The 19151-nt window shown below is 48.1% G+C and overlaps 1 protein-coding gene across 1 annotated transcript in view; it reads left to right on the plus strand.

The window, feature by feature from the left end:
- spice1 (spindle and centriole associated protein 1) overlaps window positions 1-7697 on the plus strand; it is a 15974-nt gene extending 8277 nt beyond the window's left edge. The window contains exons 11-12 of the mRNA XM_062021898.1: window positions 5512-5713; window positions 7559-7697. Coding sequence (XP_061877882.1) covers window positions 5512-5713; window positions 7559-7697 — 341 coding nt within the window. The remainder of the gene's footprint in view (window positions 1-5511; window positions 5714-7558) is intronic.
- Window positions 7698-19151: the final 11454 nt, after the last annotated feature.

Consider the following 19151-nt stretch of genomic DNA (forward strand, 5'->3'; position numbering starts at 1 on the left):
GAAGGAGGGATGGAAGGAAAGAAGGAGGGATGGGAAGGAGGAAAGAAGGAGGGATGGAAGGAAAGAAGGAGGATGGAAGGAAAGAAGGAGAGATGGAAGGAAAGAAGGAGGGATGGAAGGAAAGAAGGAGGGATGGAAGGAAAGAAGGAGGGATGGAAGGAAAGAACGAGGGATGGAAGGAAAGAACGAGGGATGGAAGGAAAGAACGAGGGATGGAAGGAAAGAAGGAGGATGGAAGGAAAGAAGGAGGATGGAAGGAAAGAAGGAGGGATGGAAGGAAAGAAGGAGAGATGGAAGGAAAGAAGGAGGATGGAAGGAAAGAAGGAGGGATGGAAGGAAAGAAGGAGGATGGAAGGAAAGAAGGAGGGATGGAAGGAAAGAACGAGGGATGGAAGGAAAGAAGGAGGGATGGAAGGAAAGAAGGAGGGATGGAAGGAAAGAAGGAGGATGGAAGGAAAGAAGGAGGGATGGAAGGAAAGAAGGAGGGATGGAAGGAAAGAAGGAGAGATGGAAGGAAAGAAGGAGGGATGGAAGGAAAGAAGGAGGGATGGAAGGAAAGAAGGAGGGATGGAAGGAAAGAAGGAGGGATGGAAGGAAAGAAGGAGGATGGAAGGAAAGAAGGAGGGATGGAAGGAAAGAAGGAGGGATGGAAGGAAATAAAGAGGAGTGATGGAAAGAAAGAAGGAGGGATGAAGGAAAGAAGGAGGGATGAAAGGAAAGAAGGAGGGATGGAAGGAAAGAAGGAGAGATGAAGGAAAGAAGGAGGAGGGCTGGAAAGAAAGAAGGAGGGATGAAGGAAAGAAGGAGGGATGAAAGGAAAGAAGGAGGGATGGAAGGAAAGAAGGAGGGATGGAAGGAAAGAAGGAGGGATGGAAGGAAAGAAGGAGGGATGGAAGGAAAGATGAAGGGATGGAAGGAAAGAAGGAGGGATGGAAGGAAAGAAGGAGGGATGGAAGGAAAGAAGGAGAGATGGAAGGAAAGAAGGAGGGATGGAAGGAAAGAAGGAGGGATGGAAGGAAAGAAGGAGGGATGGAAGGAAAGAACGAGGGATGGAAGGAAAGAACGAGGGATGGAAGGAAAGAACGAGGGATGGAAGGAAAGAAGGAGAGATGGAAGGAAAGAAGGAGGGATGGAAGGAAAGAAGGAGGGATGGAAGGAAAGAAGGAGAGATGGAAGGAAAGAAGGAGGGATGGAAGGAAAGAAGGAGGGATGGAAGGAAAGAAGGAGGGATGGAAGGAAAGAAGGAGGGATGGAAGAAAGAACGAGGGATGGAAGGAAAGAAGGAGGGATGGAAGGAAAGAAGGAGGGATGGAAGGAAAGAAGGAGAGATGGAAGGAAAGAAGAGGAGGGATGGAAGGAAAGAAGGAGGGATGGAAGGAAAGAAGGAGAGATGGAAGGAAAGAAGGAGGGATGGAAGGAAAGAAGGAGGGATGGAAGGAAATAAAGAGGAGTGATGGAAAGAAAGAAGGAGGGATGAAGGAAAGAAGGAGGGATGAAGGAAAGAAGGAGGGATGAAGGAAAGAAGGAGAGATGGAAGGAAAGAAGGAGGAGGGCTGGAAAGAAAGAAGGAGGATGAAGGAAAGAAGGAGGATGAAAGGAAAGAAGGAGGGATGGAAGGAAAGAAGGAGGGATGGAAGGAAAGAAGGAGGGATGGAAGGAAAGAAGGAGGGATGGAAGGAAAGATGAAGGGATGGAAGGAAAGAAGGAGGGATGGAAGGAAAGAAGGAGGGATGGAAGGAAAGAAGGAGAGATGGAAGGAAAGAAGGAGGGATGGAAGGAAAGATGGAGGGATGGAAGGAAAGAAGGAGGGATGGAAGGAAAGAAGGAGGGATGGAAGGAATAAAGAGGAGGGATGGAAAGAAAGAAGGAGGGATGAAGGAAAGAAGGAGGGATGAAAGGAAAGAAGGAGGGATGGAAGGAAAGAAGGAGAGATGGAAGGAAAGAAGGAGGAGGGCTGGAAGGAAAGAAGGAGGATGGAAGGAAAGAAGGAGGGATGGAAGGAATGAAGGAGTGATGGAAGGAAAGAAGGAGGGTGGAAGGAAGGAAAGAAGGAGGAGGGATGGAAGGAAAGAAGGAGGGATGGAAGGAAAGAAAGAGGAGGGATGGAAAGAAAGAAAGAGGGATGAAGGAAAGAAGGAGGATGAAAGGAAAGAAGTAGGGATGGAAAGAAAGAAGGAGAGATGGAAGGAAAGAAGGAGGAGGGCTGGAAGGAAAGAAGGAGGGATGGAAGGAAAGAAGGAGGGATGGAAGGAATGAAGGAGAGACGGAAGGAAAGAAGGAGGAGGAATGGAAAGAAAGAAAGAGGGATGGTAGGAAAGAAGGAGGGATGGAAGGAAAGAAGGAGGGATGGAAAGAAAGAAAGAGGGATGATAGGAAAGAAGGAGGGATGGAAGGAAATAAGGAGTAGGGATAGAAGGAAAGAAAGAGGGATGGAAGGAAAGAAAGAGGAGGGATGGAAGAAGTCAAGATGGATGAAAGAAGGAGGGATGCACAGACAACAGACTTGTTTGTTACTAGAGTTCACAGGGTGATACACAGACTTGTTTGTTACTAGAGTTCACAGGATGATACACAGACTTGTTTGTTACTAGAGTTCACAGGATGATACACAGACTTGTTTGTTACTAGAGTTCACAGGATGATACACAGACTTGTTTGTTACTAGAGTTCACAGGATGATACACAGACTTGTTTGTTACTAGAGTTCACAGGGTGATACACAGACTTGTTTGTTACTAGAGTTCACAGGATGATACACAGACTTGTTTGTTACTAGAGTTCACAGGGTGATACACAGACTTGTTTGTTACTAGAGTTCACAGGATGATACACAGACTTGTTTGTTACTAGAGTTCACAGGATGATACACAGACTTGTTTGTTACTAGAGTTCACAGGATGAAACACAGACTTGTTTGTTACTAGAGTTCACAGGATGATACACAGACTTGTTTGTTACTAGAGTTCACAGGATGAAACACAGACTTGTTTGTTACTAGAGTTCACAGGATGATACACAGACTTGTTTGTTACTAGAGTTCACAGGATGATACACAGACTTGTTTGTTACTAGAGTTCACAGGGTGATACACAGACTTGTTTGTTACTAGAGTTCACAGGATGATACACAGACGTGTTTGTTACTAGAGTTCACAGGATGATACACAGACTTGTTTGTTACTAGAGTTCACAGGATGATACACAGACTTGTTTGTTACTAGAGTTCACAGGGTGATACACAGACTTGTTTGTTACTAGAGTTCACAGGATGATACACAGACTTGTTTGTTACTAGAGTTCACAGGATGATACACAGACTTGTTTGTTACTAGAGTTCACAGGATGAAACACAGACTTGTTTGTTACTAGAGTTCACAGGATGATACACAGACTTGTTTGTTACTAGAGTTCACAGGATGAAACACAGACTTGTTTGTTACTAGAGTTCACAGGATGATACACAGACTTGTTTGTTACTAGAGTTCACAGGATGATACACAGACTTGTTTGTTACTAGAGTTCACAGGGTGATACACAGACTTGTTTGTTACTAGAGTTCACAGGATGATACACAGACTTGTTTGTTACTAGAGTTCACAGGATGATACACAGACTTGTTTGTTACTAGAGTTCACAGGATGATACACAGACTTGTTTGTTACTAGAGTTCACAGGATGATACACAGACTTGTTTGTTACTAGAGTTCACAGGATGATACACAGACTTGTTTGTTACTAGAGTTCACAGGGTGATACACAGACTTGTTTGTTACTAGAGTTCACAGGATGATACACAGACTTGTTTGTTACTAGAGTTCACAGGGTGATACACAGACTTGTTTGTTACTAGAGTTCACAGGATGATACACAGACTTGTTTGTTACTAGAGTTCACAGGATGATACACAGACTTGTTTGTTACTAGAGTTCACAGGATGAAACACAGACTTGTTTGTTACTAGAGTTCACAGGATGATACACAGACTTGTTTGTTACTAGAGTTCACAGGATGAAACACAGACTTGTTTGTTACTAGAGTTCACAGGATGATACACAGACTTGTTTGTTACTAGAGTTCACAGGATGATACACAGACTTGTTTGTTACTAGAGTTCACAGGGTGATACACAGACTTGTTTGTTACTAGAGTTCACAGGATGATACACAGACGTGTTTGTTACTAGAGTTCACAGGATGATACACAGACTTGTTTGTTACTAGAGTTCACAGGATGATACACAGACTTGTTTGTTACTAGAGTTCACAGGGTGATACACAGACTTGTTTGTTACTAGAGTTCACAGGATGATACACAGACTTGTTTGTTACTAGAGTTCACAGGATGATACACAGACTTGTTTGTTACTAGAGTTCACAGGATGAAACACAGACTTGTTTGTTACTAGAGTTCACAGGATGATACACAGACTTGTTTGTTACTAGAGTTCACAGGATGAAACACAGACTTGTTTGTTACTAGAGTTCACAGGATGATACACAGACTTGTTTGTTACTAGAGTTCACAGGATGATACACAGACTTGTTTGTTACTAGAGTTCACAGGGTGATACACAGACTTGTTTGTTACTAGAGTTCACAGGATGATACACAGACGTGTTTGTTACTAGAGTTCACAGGATGATACACAGACTTGTTTGTTACTAGAGTTCACAGGATGAAACACAGACTTGTTTGTTACTAGAGTTCACAGGATGATACACAGACTTGTTTGTTACTAGAGTTCACAGGATGATACACAGACTTGTTTGTTACTAGAGTTCACAGGATGATACACAGACTTGTTTGTTACTAGAGTTCACAGGATGAAACACAGACTTGTTTGTTACTAGAGTTCACAGGATGATACACAGACTTGTTTGTTACTAGAGTTCACAGGATGATACACAGACTTGTTTGTTACTAGAGTTCACAGGATGATACACAGACTTGTTTGTTACTAGAGTTCACAGGATGAAACACAGACTTGTTTGTTACTAGAGTCCACAGGATGAAACACAGACTTGTTTGTTACTAGAGTTCACAGGATGATACACAGACTTGTTTGTTACTAGAGTTCACAGGATGATACACAGACTTGTTTGTTACTAGAGTTCACAGGATGATACACAGACTTGTTTGTTACTAGAGTTCACAGGATGATACACAGACTTGTTTGTTACTAGAGTTCACAGGATGATACACAGACTTGTTTGTTACTAGAGTTCACAGGATGATACACAGACTTGTTTGTTACTAGAGTTCACAGGATGATACGGTTGTTACGGGATGATACAACAGAGTCACAAAGATTGTACGATACCAATATGACGTAGGTAACTTTATGAAACCACTCGGTTGGAATCTGACACAATCTACGTTACTTTTGTTTGTCCAAAATCAGGTGCTGGATGCTTGCTGGGATACGTTGTGGTCGTCTGCTTTGATCAGCTTGTTTTGGATGATTCCCACATTCCACGCGGAACTTCTGCTGATTTACCTTTTGACCGACGCAGCCGTAACTCCACTTTACTATCTGGCCCTCCATCCGTCATCCGACTCCCCCCTGGGACCAGACGTCATGGAGCTTGGATATGAAACTCTCCAAAAGTGGGTCTTGCAGCTGCGGTGCCGTGTGGAGCGGGTCTGGGATTTAACTGGCTCCGGGTCCAATTACCAGAGTCTGCCGCATCTGGATGCAGTTAGAGGCCAAGCTCTGTGCGCGCCATCAGGGATATCAAGTCACAAGTTCTCCACAACGCTGCTCCACCAGATTTAGTGCTCAGACAGTAGGCGGAGCCAAGCTGCGGGCGTCACGCTGCCCTCTGCAGGTCACATCAGCTTTCAATTAGGGGACACATTTACATCATCTGGCACTGAGGGGTCCAAAGCACATTTACATCATCTGGCACTGAGGGGTCCAAAGCACATTTACATCATCTGACACTGAGGGGTCCAAAGGACGGCCTGGGGGCCCTTTTTTATTTCCAGTGGAAGTCATCAAAGTTGCAATCATTGCTGGGAAACAAACAGTTGGAGTTGGCACATGTCACTCCTGTCAATGACTCAACATTCTTGGGCAAAGTCCTAGAAAAAGTTGGAAGGTGAATGTGAACATCAGATCTAGGTGTCACTCACATCAGGTGAACGTCAGATCTAGGTGTCACTGACATCAGGTGAACATCAGATCTAGGTGTCACTCACATCAGGTGAACATCAGATCTAGGTGTCACTGACATCAGGTGAACATCAGATCTAGGTGTCACTCACATCAGGTGAACATCAGATCTAGGTGTCACTCACATCAGGTGAACATCAGATCTAGGTGTCACTCACATCAGGTGAACATCAGATCTAGGTGTCACTGACATCAGGTGAACATCAGATCTAGGTGTCACTCACATCAGGTGAACATCAGATCTAGGTGTCACTCACATCAGGTGAACATCAGATCTAGGTGTCACTGACATCAGAGGCCACGGGGAAGACCCAGGACACGTTGGGAAGACTATGTCTCCTGGCTGGCCTGGGAACGCCTCGGGATCCCCGGGAAGAGCTGGACGAAGTGGCTGGGGAGAGGGAAGTCTGGGCTTCCCTGCTTAGGCTGCTGCCCCCGCAACCCGAAGAAGAAGGTGGATGGATGGATGGATAAAGATATATATATATATATATATATATATATATAAATATATATAAAGGTGTATACAGTATAGGCGTAATATGACCAAACTGTCTTGTTCTTGTCAAAAGTCTAGCAGACACATGTTGTACCAACTGTAATATTGTAGTGCTGTACATAGGGAGTGTGTTGAAGTGTGTTGAAGTGTGTTGAAGTGTGTTGAAGTGTGTCGCAGTGTGTCGAAGTGTGTTGAAGTGTGTTGAAGTGTGTCGAAGTGTGTCGAAGTGTGTCAAAGTGTGTCGAAGTGTGTTGAAGTGTGTCGCAGTGTGTCGAAGTGTGTCGAAGTGTGTCGAAGTGTGTCGAAGTGTGTCGAAGTGTGTCAAAGTGTGTCAAAGTGTGTCAAAGTGTGTCAAAGTGTGTCAAAGTGTGTCAAAGTGTGTCGAAGTGTGTCAAAGTGTGTCAAAGTGTGTCGAAGTGTGTCGAAGTGTGTCGAAGTGTGTCGAAGTGTGTCGAAGTGTGTCGAAGTGTGTCGAAGTGTGTCGAAGTGTGTCGAAGTGTGTCGAAGTGTGTCGAAGTGTGTCGAAGTGTGTCGAAGTGTGTCGAAGTGTGTCGCAGTGTGTCGCAGTGTGTCGAAGTGTGTCGAAGTGTGTCGAAGTGTGTCGAAGTGTGTCGAAGTGTGTCGAAGTGTGTCGAAGTGTGTCGAAGTGTGTCGAAGTGTGTCGAAGTGTGTCGAAGTGTGTGTGTGGCAACATTTGGACTTTAGGAGATGAAAAGCACATGAAAATCTTTTATTTTCAAATTATTTCTGGGGGAAAAAAATGAAGCCTTTGTGTAAAACTCATTTTGAAAAGAAAAGTGTGTGTGTGTGTGGGTAGTGCAGCACATGTTCTTTATGGGCCTGCTTCAAAGACTCACGTGGACTTTCATCTCCATCTTACCTTCAGGAGTCATGTAGAAGAGGAAGACCAGGAGGAAGACCAGGAGGACAACCAGGAGGACAACCAGGAGGAAGACCAGGAGGACAACCAGGAGGACAACCAGGAGGAAGACCAGGAGGAGGACCAGGAGGAGGACCAGCAGTAGGACGACGAGGAAGACGACGACCAGGAGGACAACAACAAGCAACACTTAGACCTCCTTTTTATTCTCATTCAAATTTGAACTTTACAGCACAGATGAAGGTGCATGTCTTTGGAGGTGGGAGGGGCCTATCCCCAGGTGCATGTCTTTGGAGGTGGGAGGGGCCTATCCCCAGGTGCATGTCTTTGGAGGTGGGAGGGGCCTATCCCCAGGTGCATGTCTTTGGAGGTGGGAGGGGCCTATCCCCAGGCGCATGTCTTTGGAGGTGGGAGGGGCTTATCCCCAGGCACATGTATTTGGAGGTGGGGGGGGCCTATCCCCAGGTGCATTTCTTTGGAGGTGGGAGGGGCCTATCCCCAGGCGCATGTCTTTGGAGGTGGGAGGGGCTTATCCCCAGGCGCATGTCTTTGGAGGTGGGAGGGGCCTATCCCCAGGCGCATGTCTTTGGAGGTGGGAGGGGCTTATCCCCAGGCACATGTATTTGGAGGTGGGGGGGGCCTATCCCCAGGTGCATTTCTTTGGAGGTGGGAGGGGCCTATCCCCAGGTGCATGTCTTTGGAGGTGGGAGGGGCCTATCCCCAGGTGCATGTCTTTGGAGGTGGGAGGGGCCTATCCCCAGGTGCATGTCTTTGGAGGTGGGAGGGGCCTATCCCCAGGCGCATGTCTTTGGAGGTGGGAGGGGCCTATCCCCAGGCGCATGTCTTTGGAGGTGGGAGGGGCTTATCCCCAGGCACATGTATTTGGAGGTGGGGGGGGCCTATCCCCAGGTGCATTTCTTTGGAGGTGGGAGGGGCCTATCCCCAGGTGCATGTCTTTGGAGGTGGGAGGGGCCTATCCCCAGGTGCATGTCTTTGGAGGTGGGAGGGGCCTATCCCCAGGTGCATGTCTTTGGAGGTGGGAGGGGCCTATCCCCAGGTGCATGTCTTTGGAGGTGGGAGGGGCTTATCCCCAGGCACATGTATTTGGAGGTGGGGGGGGCCTATCCCCAGGTGCATTTCTTTGGAGGTGGGAGGGGCCTATCCCCAGGCGCATGTCTTTGGAGGTGGGAGGGGCTTATCCCCAGGCGCATGTCTTTGGAGGTGGGAGGGGCCTATCCCCAGGCGCATGTCTTTGGAGGTGGGAGGGGCTTATCCCCAGGCACATGTATTTGGAGGTGGGGGGGGCCTATCCCCAGGTGCATTTCTTTGGAGGTGGGAGGGGCCTATCCCCAGGTGCATGTCTTTGGAGGTGGGAGGGGCCTATCCCCAGGTGCATGTCTTTGGAGGTGGGAGGGGCCTATCCCCAGGTGCATGTCTTTGGAGGTGGGAGGGGCCTATCCCCAGGCGCATGTCTTTGGAGGTGGGAGGGGCCTATCCCCAGGCGCATGTCTTTGGAGGTGGGAGGGGCTTATCCCCAGGCACATGTATTTGGAGGTGGGGGGGGCCTATCCCCAGGTGCATTTCTTTGGAGGTGGGAGGGGCCTATCCCCAGGTGCATGTCTTTGGAGGTGGGAGGGGCCTATCCCCAGGTGCATGTCTTTGGAGGTGGGAGGGGCCTATCCCCAGGTGCATGTCTTTGGAGGTGGGAGGGGCCTATCCCCAGGTGCATGTCTTTGGAGGTGGGAGGAAGCCGGAGTAGAACCCGCACAGTCAGTGGGAGAACATGCAAACTCCACACATGCAGAAAGACCTTGAGCCTGAGAATCGAACCCAGGACCTTCTCGCTGTGAGGCACGAGTACTAACTACTCTTCCACTGTTCTGCAATATGATGACTAGTCTCCCCCTAGTGGACATGATTGGAACATTTGTAAGTGTTTGACATCTTTGGACTTCACCTGGCACACACTCATTGGTGTTGTGTTGGCGCTATGTTAACTGGAGTATTCTTCTGAGGCATGTTGTGTTGGCGCTATGTTAACTGGAGTATTCTTCTGAGGCATGTTGTGTTGGCGCTATGTTAACTGGAGTATTCTTCTGAGGCATGTTGTGTTGGCGCTATGTTAACTGGAGTATTCTTCTGAGGCATGTTGTGTTGGCGCTATGTTAACTGGAGTATTCTTCTGAGGCATGTTGTGTTGGCGCTATGTTAACTGGAGTATTCTTCTGAGGCATGTTGTGTTGGCGCTATGTTAACTGGAGTATTCTTCTGAGGCATGTTGTGTTGGCGCTATGTTAACTGGAGTATTCTTCTGAGGCATGTTGTGTTGGCGCTATGCTAACTGGAGTATTCTTCTGAGGCATGTTGTGTTGGCGCTATGTTAACTGGAGTATTCTTCTGAGGCATGTTGTGTTGGCGGTATGTTAACTGGAGTATTCTTCTGAGGCATGTTGTGTTGGCGGTATGTTAACTGGAGTATTCTTCTGAGGCATGTTGTGTTGGCGCTATGTTAACTGGAGTATTCTTCTGAGGCATGTTGTGTTGGCGCTATGTTAACTGGAGTATTCTTCTGAGGCATGTTGTGTTGGCGCTATGTTAACTGGAGTATTCTTCTGAGGCATGTTGTGTTGGCGCTATGTTAACTGGAGTATTCTTCTGAGGCATGTTGTGTTGGCGCTATGTTAACTGGAGTATTCTTCTGAGGCATGTTGTGTTGGCGCTATGTTAACTGGAGTATTCTTCTGAGGCATGTTGTGTTGGCGCTATGTTAACTGGAGTATTCTTCTGAGGCATGTTGTGTTGGCGCTATGTTAACTGGAGTATTCTTCTGAGGCATGTTGTGTTGGCGCTATGTTAACTGGAGTATTCTTCTGAGGCATGTTGTGTTGGCGCTATGTTAACTGGAGTATTCTTCTGAGGCATGTTGTGTTGGCGGTATGTTAACTGGAGTATTCTTCTGAGGCATGTTGTGTTGGCGGTATGTTAACTGGAGTATTCTTCTGAGGCATGTTGTGTTGGCGCTATGTTAACTGGAGTATTCTTCTGAGGCATGTTGTGTTGGCGCTATGTTAACTGGAGTATTCTTCTGAGGCATGTTGTGTTGGCGCTATGTTAACTGGAGTATTCTTCTGAGGCATGTTGTGTTGGCGCTATGTTAACTGGAGTATTCTTCTGAGGCATGTTGTGTTGGCGCTATGTTAACTGGAGTATTCTTCTGAGGCATGTTGTGTTGGCGCTATGTTAACTGGAGTATTCTTCTGAGGCATGTTGTGTTGGCGCTATGTTAACTGGAGTATTCTTCTGAGGCATGTTGTGTTGGCGCTATGTTAACTGGAGTATTCTTCTGAGGCATGTTGTGTTGGCGCTATGCTAACTGGAGTATTCTTCTGAGGCATGTTGTGTTGGCGCTATGTTAACTGGAGTATTCTTCTGAGGCATGTTGTGTTGGCGGTATGTTAACTGGAGTATTCTTCTGAGGCATGTTGTGTTGGCGGTATGTTAACTGGAGTATTCTTCTGAGGCATGTTGTGTTGGCGCTATGTTAACTGGAGTATTCTTCTGAGGCATGTTGTGTTGGCGCTATGTTAACTGGAGTATTCTTCTGAGGCATGTTGTGTTGGCGCTATGTTAACTGGAGTATTCTTCTGAGGCATGTTGTGTTGGCGGTATGTTAACTGGAGTATTCTTCTGAGGCATGTTGTGTTGGCGGTATGTTAACTGGAGTATTCTTCTGAGGCATGTTGTGTTGGCGCTATGTTAACTGGAGTATTCTTCTGAGGCATGTTGTGTTGGCGCTATGTTAACTGGAGTATTCTTCTGAGGCATGTTGTGTTGGCGCTATGTTAACTGGAGTATTCTTCTGAGGCATGTTGTGTTGGCGCTATGTTAACTGGAGTATTCTTCTGAGGCATGTTGTGTTGGCGCTATGTTAACTGGAGTATTCTTCTGAGGCATGTTGTGTTGGCGCTATGTTAACTGGAGTATTCTTCTGAGGCATGTTGTGTTGGCGCTATGTTAACTGGAGTATTCTTCTGAGGCATGTTGTGTTGGCGCTATGTTAACTGGAGTATTCTTCTGAGGCATGTTGTGTTGGCGCTATGTTAACTGGAGTATTCTTCTGAGGCATGTTGTGTTGGCGCTATGTTAACTGGAGTATTCTTCTGAGGCATGTTGTGTTGGCGGTATGTTAACTGGAGTATTCTTCTGAGGCATGTTGTGTTGGCGGTATGTTAACTGGAGTATTCTTCTGAGGCATGTTGTGTTGGCGCTATGTTAACTGGAGTATTCTTCTGAGGCATGTTGTGTTGGCGCTATGTTAACTGGAGTATTCTTCTGAGGCATGTTGTGTTGGCGCTATGTTAACTGGAGTATTCTTCTGAGGCATGTTGTGTTGGCGCTATGTTAACTGGAGTATTCTTCTGAGGCATGTTGTGTTGGCGCTATGTTAACTGGAGTATTCTTCTGAGGCATGTTGTGTTGGCGCTATGTTAACTGGAGTATTCTTCTGAGGCATGTTGTGTTGGCGCTATGTTAACTGGAGTATTCTTCTGAGGCATGTTGTGTTGGCGCTATGTTAACTGGAGTATTCTTCTGAGGCATGTTGTGTTGGCGCTATGTTAACTGGAGTATTCTTCTGAGGCATGTTGTGTTGGCGGTATGTTAACTGGAGTATTCTTCTGAGGCATGTTGTGTTGGCGGTATGTTAACTGGAGTATTCTTCTGAGGCATGTTGTGTTGGCGCTATGTTAACTGGAGTATTCTTCTGAGGCATGTTGTGTTGGCGCTATGTTAACTGGAGTATTCTTCTGAGGCATGTTGTGTTGGCGCTATGTTAACTGGAGTATTCTTCTGAGGCATGTTGTGTTGGCGCTATGTTAACTGGAGTATTCTTCTGAGGCATGTTGTGTTGGCGCTATGTTAACTGGAGTATTCTTCTGAGGCATGTTGTGTTGGCGCTATGTTAACTGGAGTATTCTTCTGAGGCATGTTGTGTTGGCGCTATGTTAACTGGAGTATTCTTCTGAGGCATGTTGTGTTGGCGCTATGTTAACTGGAGTATTCTTCTGAGGCATGTTGTGTTGGCGGTATGTTAACTGGAGTATTCTTCTGAGGCATGTTGTGTTGGCGCTATGTTAACTGGAGTATTCTTCTGAGGCATGTTGTGTTGGCGCTATGTTAACTGGAGTATTCTTCTGAGGCATGTTGTGTTGGCGCTATGTTAACTGGAGTATTCTTCTGAGGCATGTTGTGTTGGCGCTATGTTAACTGGAGTATTCTTCTGAGGCATGTTGTGTTGGCGCTATGTTAACTGGAGTATTCTTCTGAGGCATGTTGTGTTGGCGCTATGTTAACTGGAGTATTCTTCTGAGGCATGTTGTGTTGGCGCTATGTTAACTGGAGTATTCTTCTGAGGCATGTTGTGTTGGCGCTATGCTAACTGGAGTATTCTTCTGAGGCATGTTGTGTTGGCGCTATGTTAACTGGAGTATTCTTCTGAGGCATGTTGTGTTGGCGCTATGTCAACTGGAGTATTCTTCTGAGGCATGTTGTGTTGGCGCTATGTTAACTGGAGTATTCTTCTGAGGCATGTTGTGTTGGCGCTATGTTAACTGGAGTATTCTTCTGAGGCATGTTGTGTTGGCGCTATGTTAACTGGAGTATTCTTCTGAGGCATGTTGTGTTGGCGCTATGCTAACTGGAGTATTCTTCTGAGGCATGTTGTGTTGGCGCTATGTTAACTGGAGTATTCTTCTGAGGCATGTTGTGTTGGCGCTATGTTAACTGGAGTATTCTTCTGAGGCATGTTGTGTTGGCGCTATGTTAACTGGAGTATTCTTCTGAGGCATGTTGTGTTGGCGGTATGTTAACTGGAGTATTCTTCTGAGGCATGTTGTGTTGGCGCTATGTTAACTGGAGTATTCTTCTGAGGCATGTTGTGTTGGCGCTATGTTAACTGGAGTATTCTTCTGAGGCATGTTGTGTTGGTGCTATGTTAACTGGAGTATTCTTCTGAGGCATGTTGTGTTGGCGCTATGTTAACTGGAGTATTCTTCTGAGGCATGTTGTGTTGGCGCTATGTTAACTGGAGTATTCTTCTGAGGCATGTTGTGTTGGCGCTATGCTAACTGGAGTATTCTTCTGAGGCATGTTGTGTTGGCGCTATGTTAACTGGAGTATTCTTCTGAGGCATGCTGTGTTGGCGCTATGTCAACTGGAGTATTCTTCTGAGGCATGTTGTGTTGGCGCTATGTTAACTGGAGTATTCTTCTGAGGCATGTTGTGTTGGCGCTATGCTAACTGGAGTATTCTTCTGAGGCATGTTGTGTTGGCGCTATGTTAACTGGAGTATTCTTCTGAGGCATGTTGTGTTGGCGCTATGTTAACTGGAGTATTCTTCTGAGGCATGCTGTGTTGGCGCTATGTCAACTGGAGTATTCTTCTGAGGCATGTTGTGTTGGCGCTATGTTAACTGGAGTATTCTTCTGAGGCATGTTGTGTTGGCGCTATGCTAACTGGAGTATTCTTCTGAGGCATGTTGTGTTGGCGCTATGTTAACTGGAGTATTCTTCTGAGGCATTTCTTTTCAAAGGCTTGTCTTTTTTGTAGTGATTCTACCAGGAGTGTCCAGGTCTTGAATCCAAACAGTTATATTGATATTATTAGAGGTTTGTAAAGTTTGAACTTTGTCTTGAAGTTGATGTTGCTTTTCCATATTTTGCTTAGTTTGGTCATTGCCGCTGTTGCTATGGCGATCCCCATGTGGATTTCTGCATGGCATGTGGCATCTTTGGCCAGTGTTGCTCCCAGGTATTTCAATCTGGACACACTTGTTACCCATCCATCATCTTCATGTTGGCCCTTGACTTCTGTGAGGTGTTCACCAGTACCTTGGATTTGCCTGTGCTGACCTCCAGCTACTGTGCATCATTTCTTTGAAAGGTCCTGCAGTTGGGAGTTTGAGCCTGCCATGAGGTGCATGTCATCTGCACAACATAGATGGGCCTGCCATGAGGTGCATGTCATCTGCACAACATAGATGGGCCTGCCATGAGGTGCATGTCATCTGCACAACATAGATGGGCCTGCCATGAGGTGCATGTCATGTGCACAACATAGATGGGCCTGCCATGAGGTGCATGTCATCTGCACAACATAGATGGGCCTGCCATGAGGTGCATGTCATGTGCACAACATAGATGGGCCTGCCATGAGGTGCATGTCATCTGCACAACATAGATGGGCCTGCCATGAGGTGCATGTCATCTGCACAACATAGATGGGCCTGCCATGAGGTGCATGTCATCTGCACAACATAGATGGGCCTGCCATGAGGTGCATGTCATCTGCACAACATAGATGGGCCTGCCATGAGGTGCATGTCATCTGCACAACATAGATGGGCCTGCCATGAGGTGCATATCATCTGCACAACATAGATGGGCCTGCCATGAGGTGCATATCATGTGCACAACATAGATGGGCCTGCCATGAGGTGCATGTCATCTGCACAACATAGATGGGCCTGCCATGAGGTGCATATCATCTGCACAACATAGATGGGCCTGCCATGAGGTGCATATCATCTGCACAACATAGATGGGCCTGCCATGAGGTGCATATCATCTGCACAACATAGATGGGCCTGCCATGAGGTGCATGTCATCTGCACAACATAGATGGGCCTGCCATGAGGTGCATATCATCTGCACAACATAGATGGGCCTGCCATGAGGTGCATATCATCTGCACAACATAGATGGGCCTGCCATGAGGTGCATGTCATGTGCACAACATAGATGGGCCTGCCATGAGGTGCATGTCATCTGCACAACATAGATGGGCCTGCCATGAGGTGCATGTCATCTGCACAACATAGATGGGCCTGCCATGAGGTGCATGTCATGTGCACAACATAGATGGGCCTGCCATGAGGTGCATATCATCTGCACAACATAGATGGGCCTGCCATGAGGTGCATGTCATCTGCACAACATAGATGGGCCTGCCATGAGGTGCATGTCATCTGCACAACATAGATGGGCCTGCCATGAGGTGCATATCATGTGCACAACATAGATGGGCCTGCCATGAGGTGCATATCATCTACACAACATAGATGGGCCTGCCATGAGGTGCATATCATCTGCACAACATAGATGGGCCTGCCATGAGGTGCATGTCATCTACACAACATAGATGGGCCTGCCATGAGGTGCATGTCATGTGCACAACATAGATGGGCCTGCCATGAGGTGCATGTCATCTACACAACATAGATGGGCCTGCCATGAGGTGCATATCATCTGCACAACATAGATGGGCCTGCCATGAGGTGCATGTCATCTGCACAACATAGATGGGCCTGCCATGAGGTGCATATCATCTGCACAACATAGATGGGCCTGCCATGAGGTGCATGTCATCTGCACAACATAGATGGGCCTGCCATGAGGTGCATATCATGTGCACAACATAGATGGGCCTGCCATGAGGTGCATGTCATCTGCACAACATAGATGGGGGAGAAGACGACAGCCTCCACGCGGCCTCCCCTGCAAGTAATGAGATATGGTGCAAGACCAGCTCATGAAACGAATGTCGCCACCCAATCGTCAAGCTGTCAGATCAGGGCTCAAGAGGCCGGGGGGACGCAAGCCCATGTCAGGGCGGGCAGCCATCCCGACCATCGAGCGCCAGGGCCTGACAGTGCTCCAGCTAAATGTCGAGGGCCTCACCACCGCCAAACTGGACATCATACGCCACCTCGCCGACTCTCATGAAGTCGCGGCCGTCCTCCTTTAGGAGACGCACTGTGGAAAAGCAGACTTTCTCAGGTTGCCCGGGTTCCACCTCGCCGGCTCCATCCTCAGCAGGCAGCACGGGATGGCCGCCTTTGTCAGGTCTGACCTCAGCTGGACAGCCACAGGCCAATCCCCTCCAGGCGCTAGTCTCGAGTGGATGTCCACGAGGATACAGACAACAACGGTTGTGAACGTGTACAGGCCCCCACCATCTGTACTGTCCACATCGGCCCTCCCAACTACCCCGGCACCCGCCATCTACGCCGGGGATTTTAACTGCCAGCACACCGACTGGGGATACTCCCACACAACACCGGATGGGGAGACGCTGAGCGATTGGGCCTCCAAAGCCAACGCCCATCTCCTGTTTGACCCCAAAGAGCCACCAAGCTTCTACTCCTCCAGATGGAACACCTTCACCAACCCAGACCTCCCCTTTGCTGTGTTCCACAGTAATGACCCGATGCCAGAGAGAAGGGTCATTGACAGGTTCCCCCGATCACACCACCGACCATCTGTCATCAGAATACCATCACTGGTGCAGCCGGTCGCAGGGAAGCCTGTCAAAAGATGGAATTTCCGGAAGGCCAACTGGCATGCTTTTTCTGTTGACACAGAGAGAAGATCTGTCACCCTCCCGGACCCAGACACTCCTAATGTGGATGCTGCGTATGCAGCCTACTGTGAAGTGCTGACAGGGGCAGCGAAGAAAACCATACCACGAGGCTACAATGCAAACTACATCCCGGGTTGGAACAAGGAGTGCAACCACCTCCTGCGAGCCCACCAGCAGGCTAGCTCAAGAGCTGAAGTGGATGCGACAGCAACGGCACTGCTTGAGAAGCTGGACACCACTCGCAGGGCTAGATGGACAGAGGTCGTAGAGTCGATTGACTTTACCCACTCCAGCCGTAAAGCGTGGCAGACCATAAACCAGCTCTCAGGAAGAAGTACACCGCCTCCCAAGTGCCCTGTGACAGCAAACTCCATCGCAGCCCAACTCCTGAAAAATGGCCGCTTCCCAGACGCAGACAAAGAGTTTGCCCGCTCAACATCCCACGAGGTATCCAGTCTCTCTAGGGCGGCCAGTGTTAATGCCAACCTGTCAGGAGATTTCACACCAGCTGAGCTCAAGGACGCTATGGCCAAACTCAAACAAGGCAAGGCACCAGGCTCCGACAACATCCACCCAGAGTTTGTGATCCACCAGAGCGAAATAACATCTGTCTGGCTGCGTGCATTCTTCTCTGCGTGCCTCCGGAGGTCCAAGCTCCCAAGGGCATGGCGACGGGCCGCTGTCATAGCCCTCTTGAAACCCAACAAACCTGCGGATGACCCCAAGTCCTACAGACCAATCTCGTTGCTGTGCGTCCCTTTTAAAATCCTGGAGAGGATGATACACAGCCGAATTGAGCCAGTAGTTGACTCACAACTTCCGAGGGAACAGGCTGGCTTCCGTCGGGGCAGGTCTACAGTGGACCAGGTAACCCTTCTCACACAAGATCTCGAGGACAGCTTCCAGGCCAAAACCAAAGCTGGGGTGGTACTACTGGACCTGACTGCTGCTTACGATACCGTCTGGCACCGCGGACTCCACCTGAAGCTGCTGAGAACAATCCCGGACCGTCATATGGTCAACTTCATCATGGAGATGCTGTCAAACCGCAGCTTCATTCTCCAGACCAGTGATGGCCAGCGCAGCAGGCTCAGGAGGCTGAGAAAAGGGGTCCCACAAGGGTCTGTCCTCTCACCGATGCTCTTCAACATCTACATCTTTGACCTACCGGTGACGACATCTAGAAGGTATGGATACGCGGATGACCTAGCCATCATGCTACACCGGCCCACATGGAAGGCGGTTGAAGAGGGTCTCAATCAGGACATGGACGTCCTAGCTGCCTACCTTCGAAGCTGGCGACTGCAGCTCAGTAAGGGAAAGACTATATCAGCAGCATTCCACCTCTGCAATAGGGAAGCAAGAAGGGAGCTGGAGATCTTAGTGGACAACAAACCCCTGGAGTTCCAGCAGGCCCCAAAGTACCTGGGCGTACGCTTGGACAGGACACTGTCCTACAAACAACATTTGGATGAAGTGAGGGCTAAAGTAACAGCAAGGGTCTCACTCATCCAGCGCCTAGCTGGTACAACCTGGGGGGCCTCGGCCAAGGTACTACGTATCTCCACACAAGCCCTCGTATTCTCTGCAGCTGAGTACTGTGCCCCAACCGGGTGTAGAAGCCCACATGCCAAGAAGGTCGATACGGCCATCAACAATGCCCTCCGGATCATAAGTGGCTGCCTGAAACCCACCCCCGTGTTCTACCTGCCAGTCCTAGCAGGGATAGCGCCAGCCGGCCTACGGCGAGAGGCCGCTACCCTCGCCCTGGCAAGGAAAGCCCAGGAATCCCTCGTGTAACCCCCCTTATGTGACCCCCCTCATTAGAAGAAAGTTTTCCAGCTTTCACCAACACCAAAGCAAACACCCCGCAGCTCCCAAATATGGGCGCAAGGAAGGAGGAAGAAGGTACCAGGTAGGTATTTAGGCGGAAGAGTGTAAGACTGAGTAAGAATCATCACCTGCAGATGTTTCCCACAATGCATTGCTGTTCTGCACGGCTCTTAGGGTAAAGGAAAACAAGTCAGGGTGGATTCATGTGATGTTGAAGAGCAAACATCTTCATAACAATAACTTTTTCAGTTCAGGGTCTCGACACGTAATCTTGAAAAGACGACATGAAGAATACGTGGCAATACAAAACAGGAACATTGAGGGGAAAAAAGGAAAATTGAGGAAAATG

The sequence above is a fragment of the Entelurus aequoreus genome, linkage group LG15, assembly GCF_033978785.1.
Source record: "Entelurus aequoreus isolate RoL-2023_Sb linkage group LG15, RoL_Eaeq_v1.1, whole genome shotgun sequence".
In the NCBI taxonomy this organism is placed as follows: domain Eukaryota; kingdom Metazoa; phylum Chordata; class Actinopteri; order Syngnathiformes; family Syngnathidae; genus Entelurus; species Entelurus aequoreus.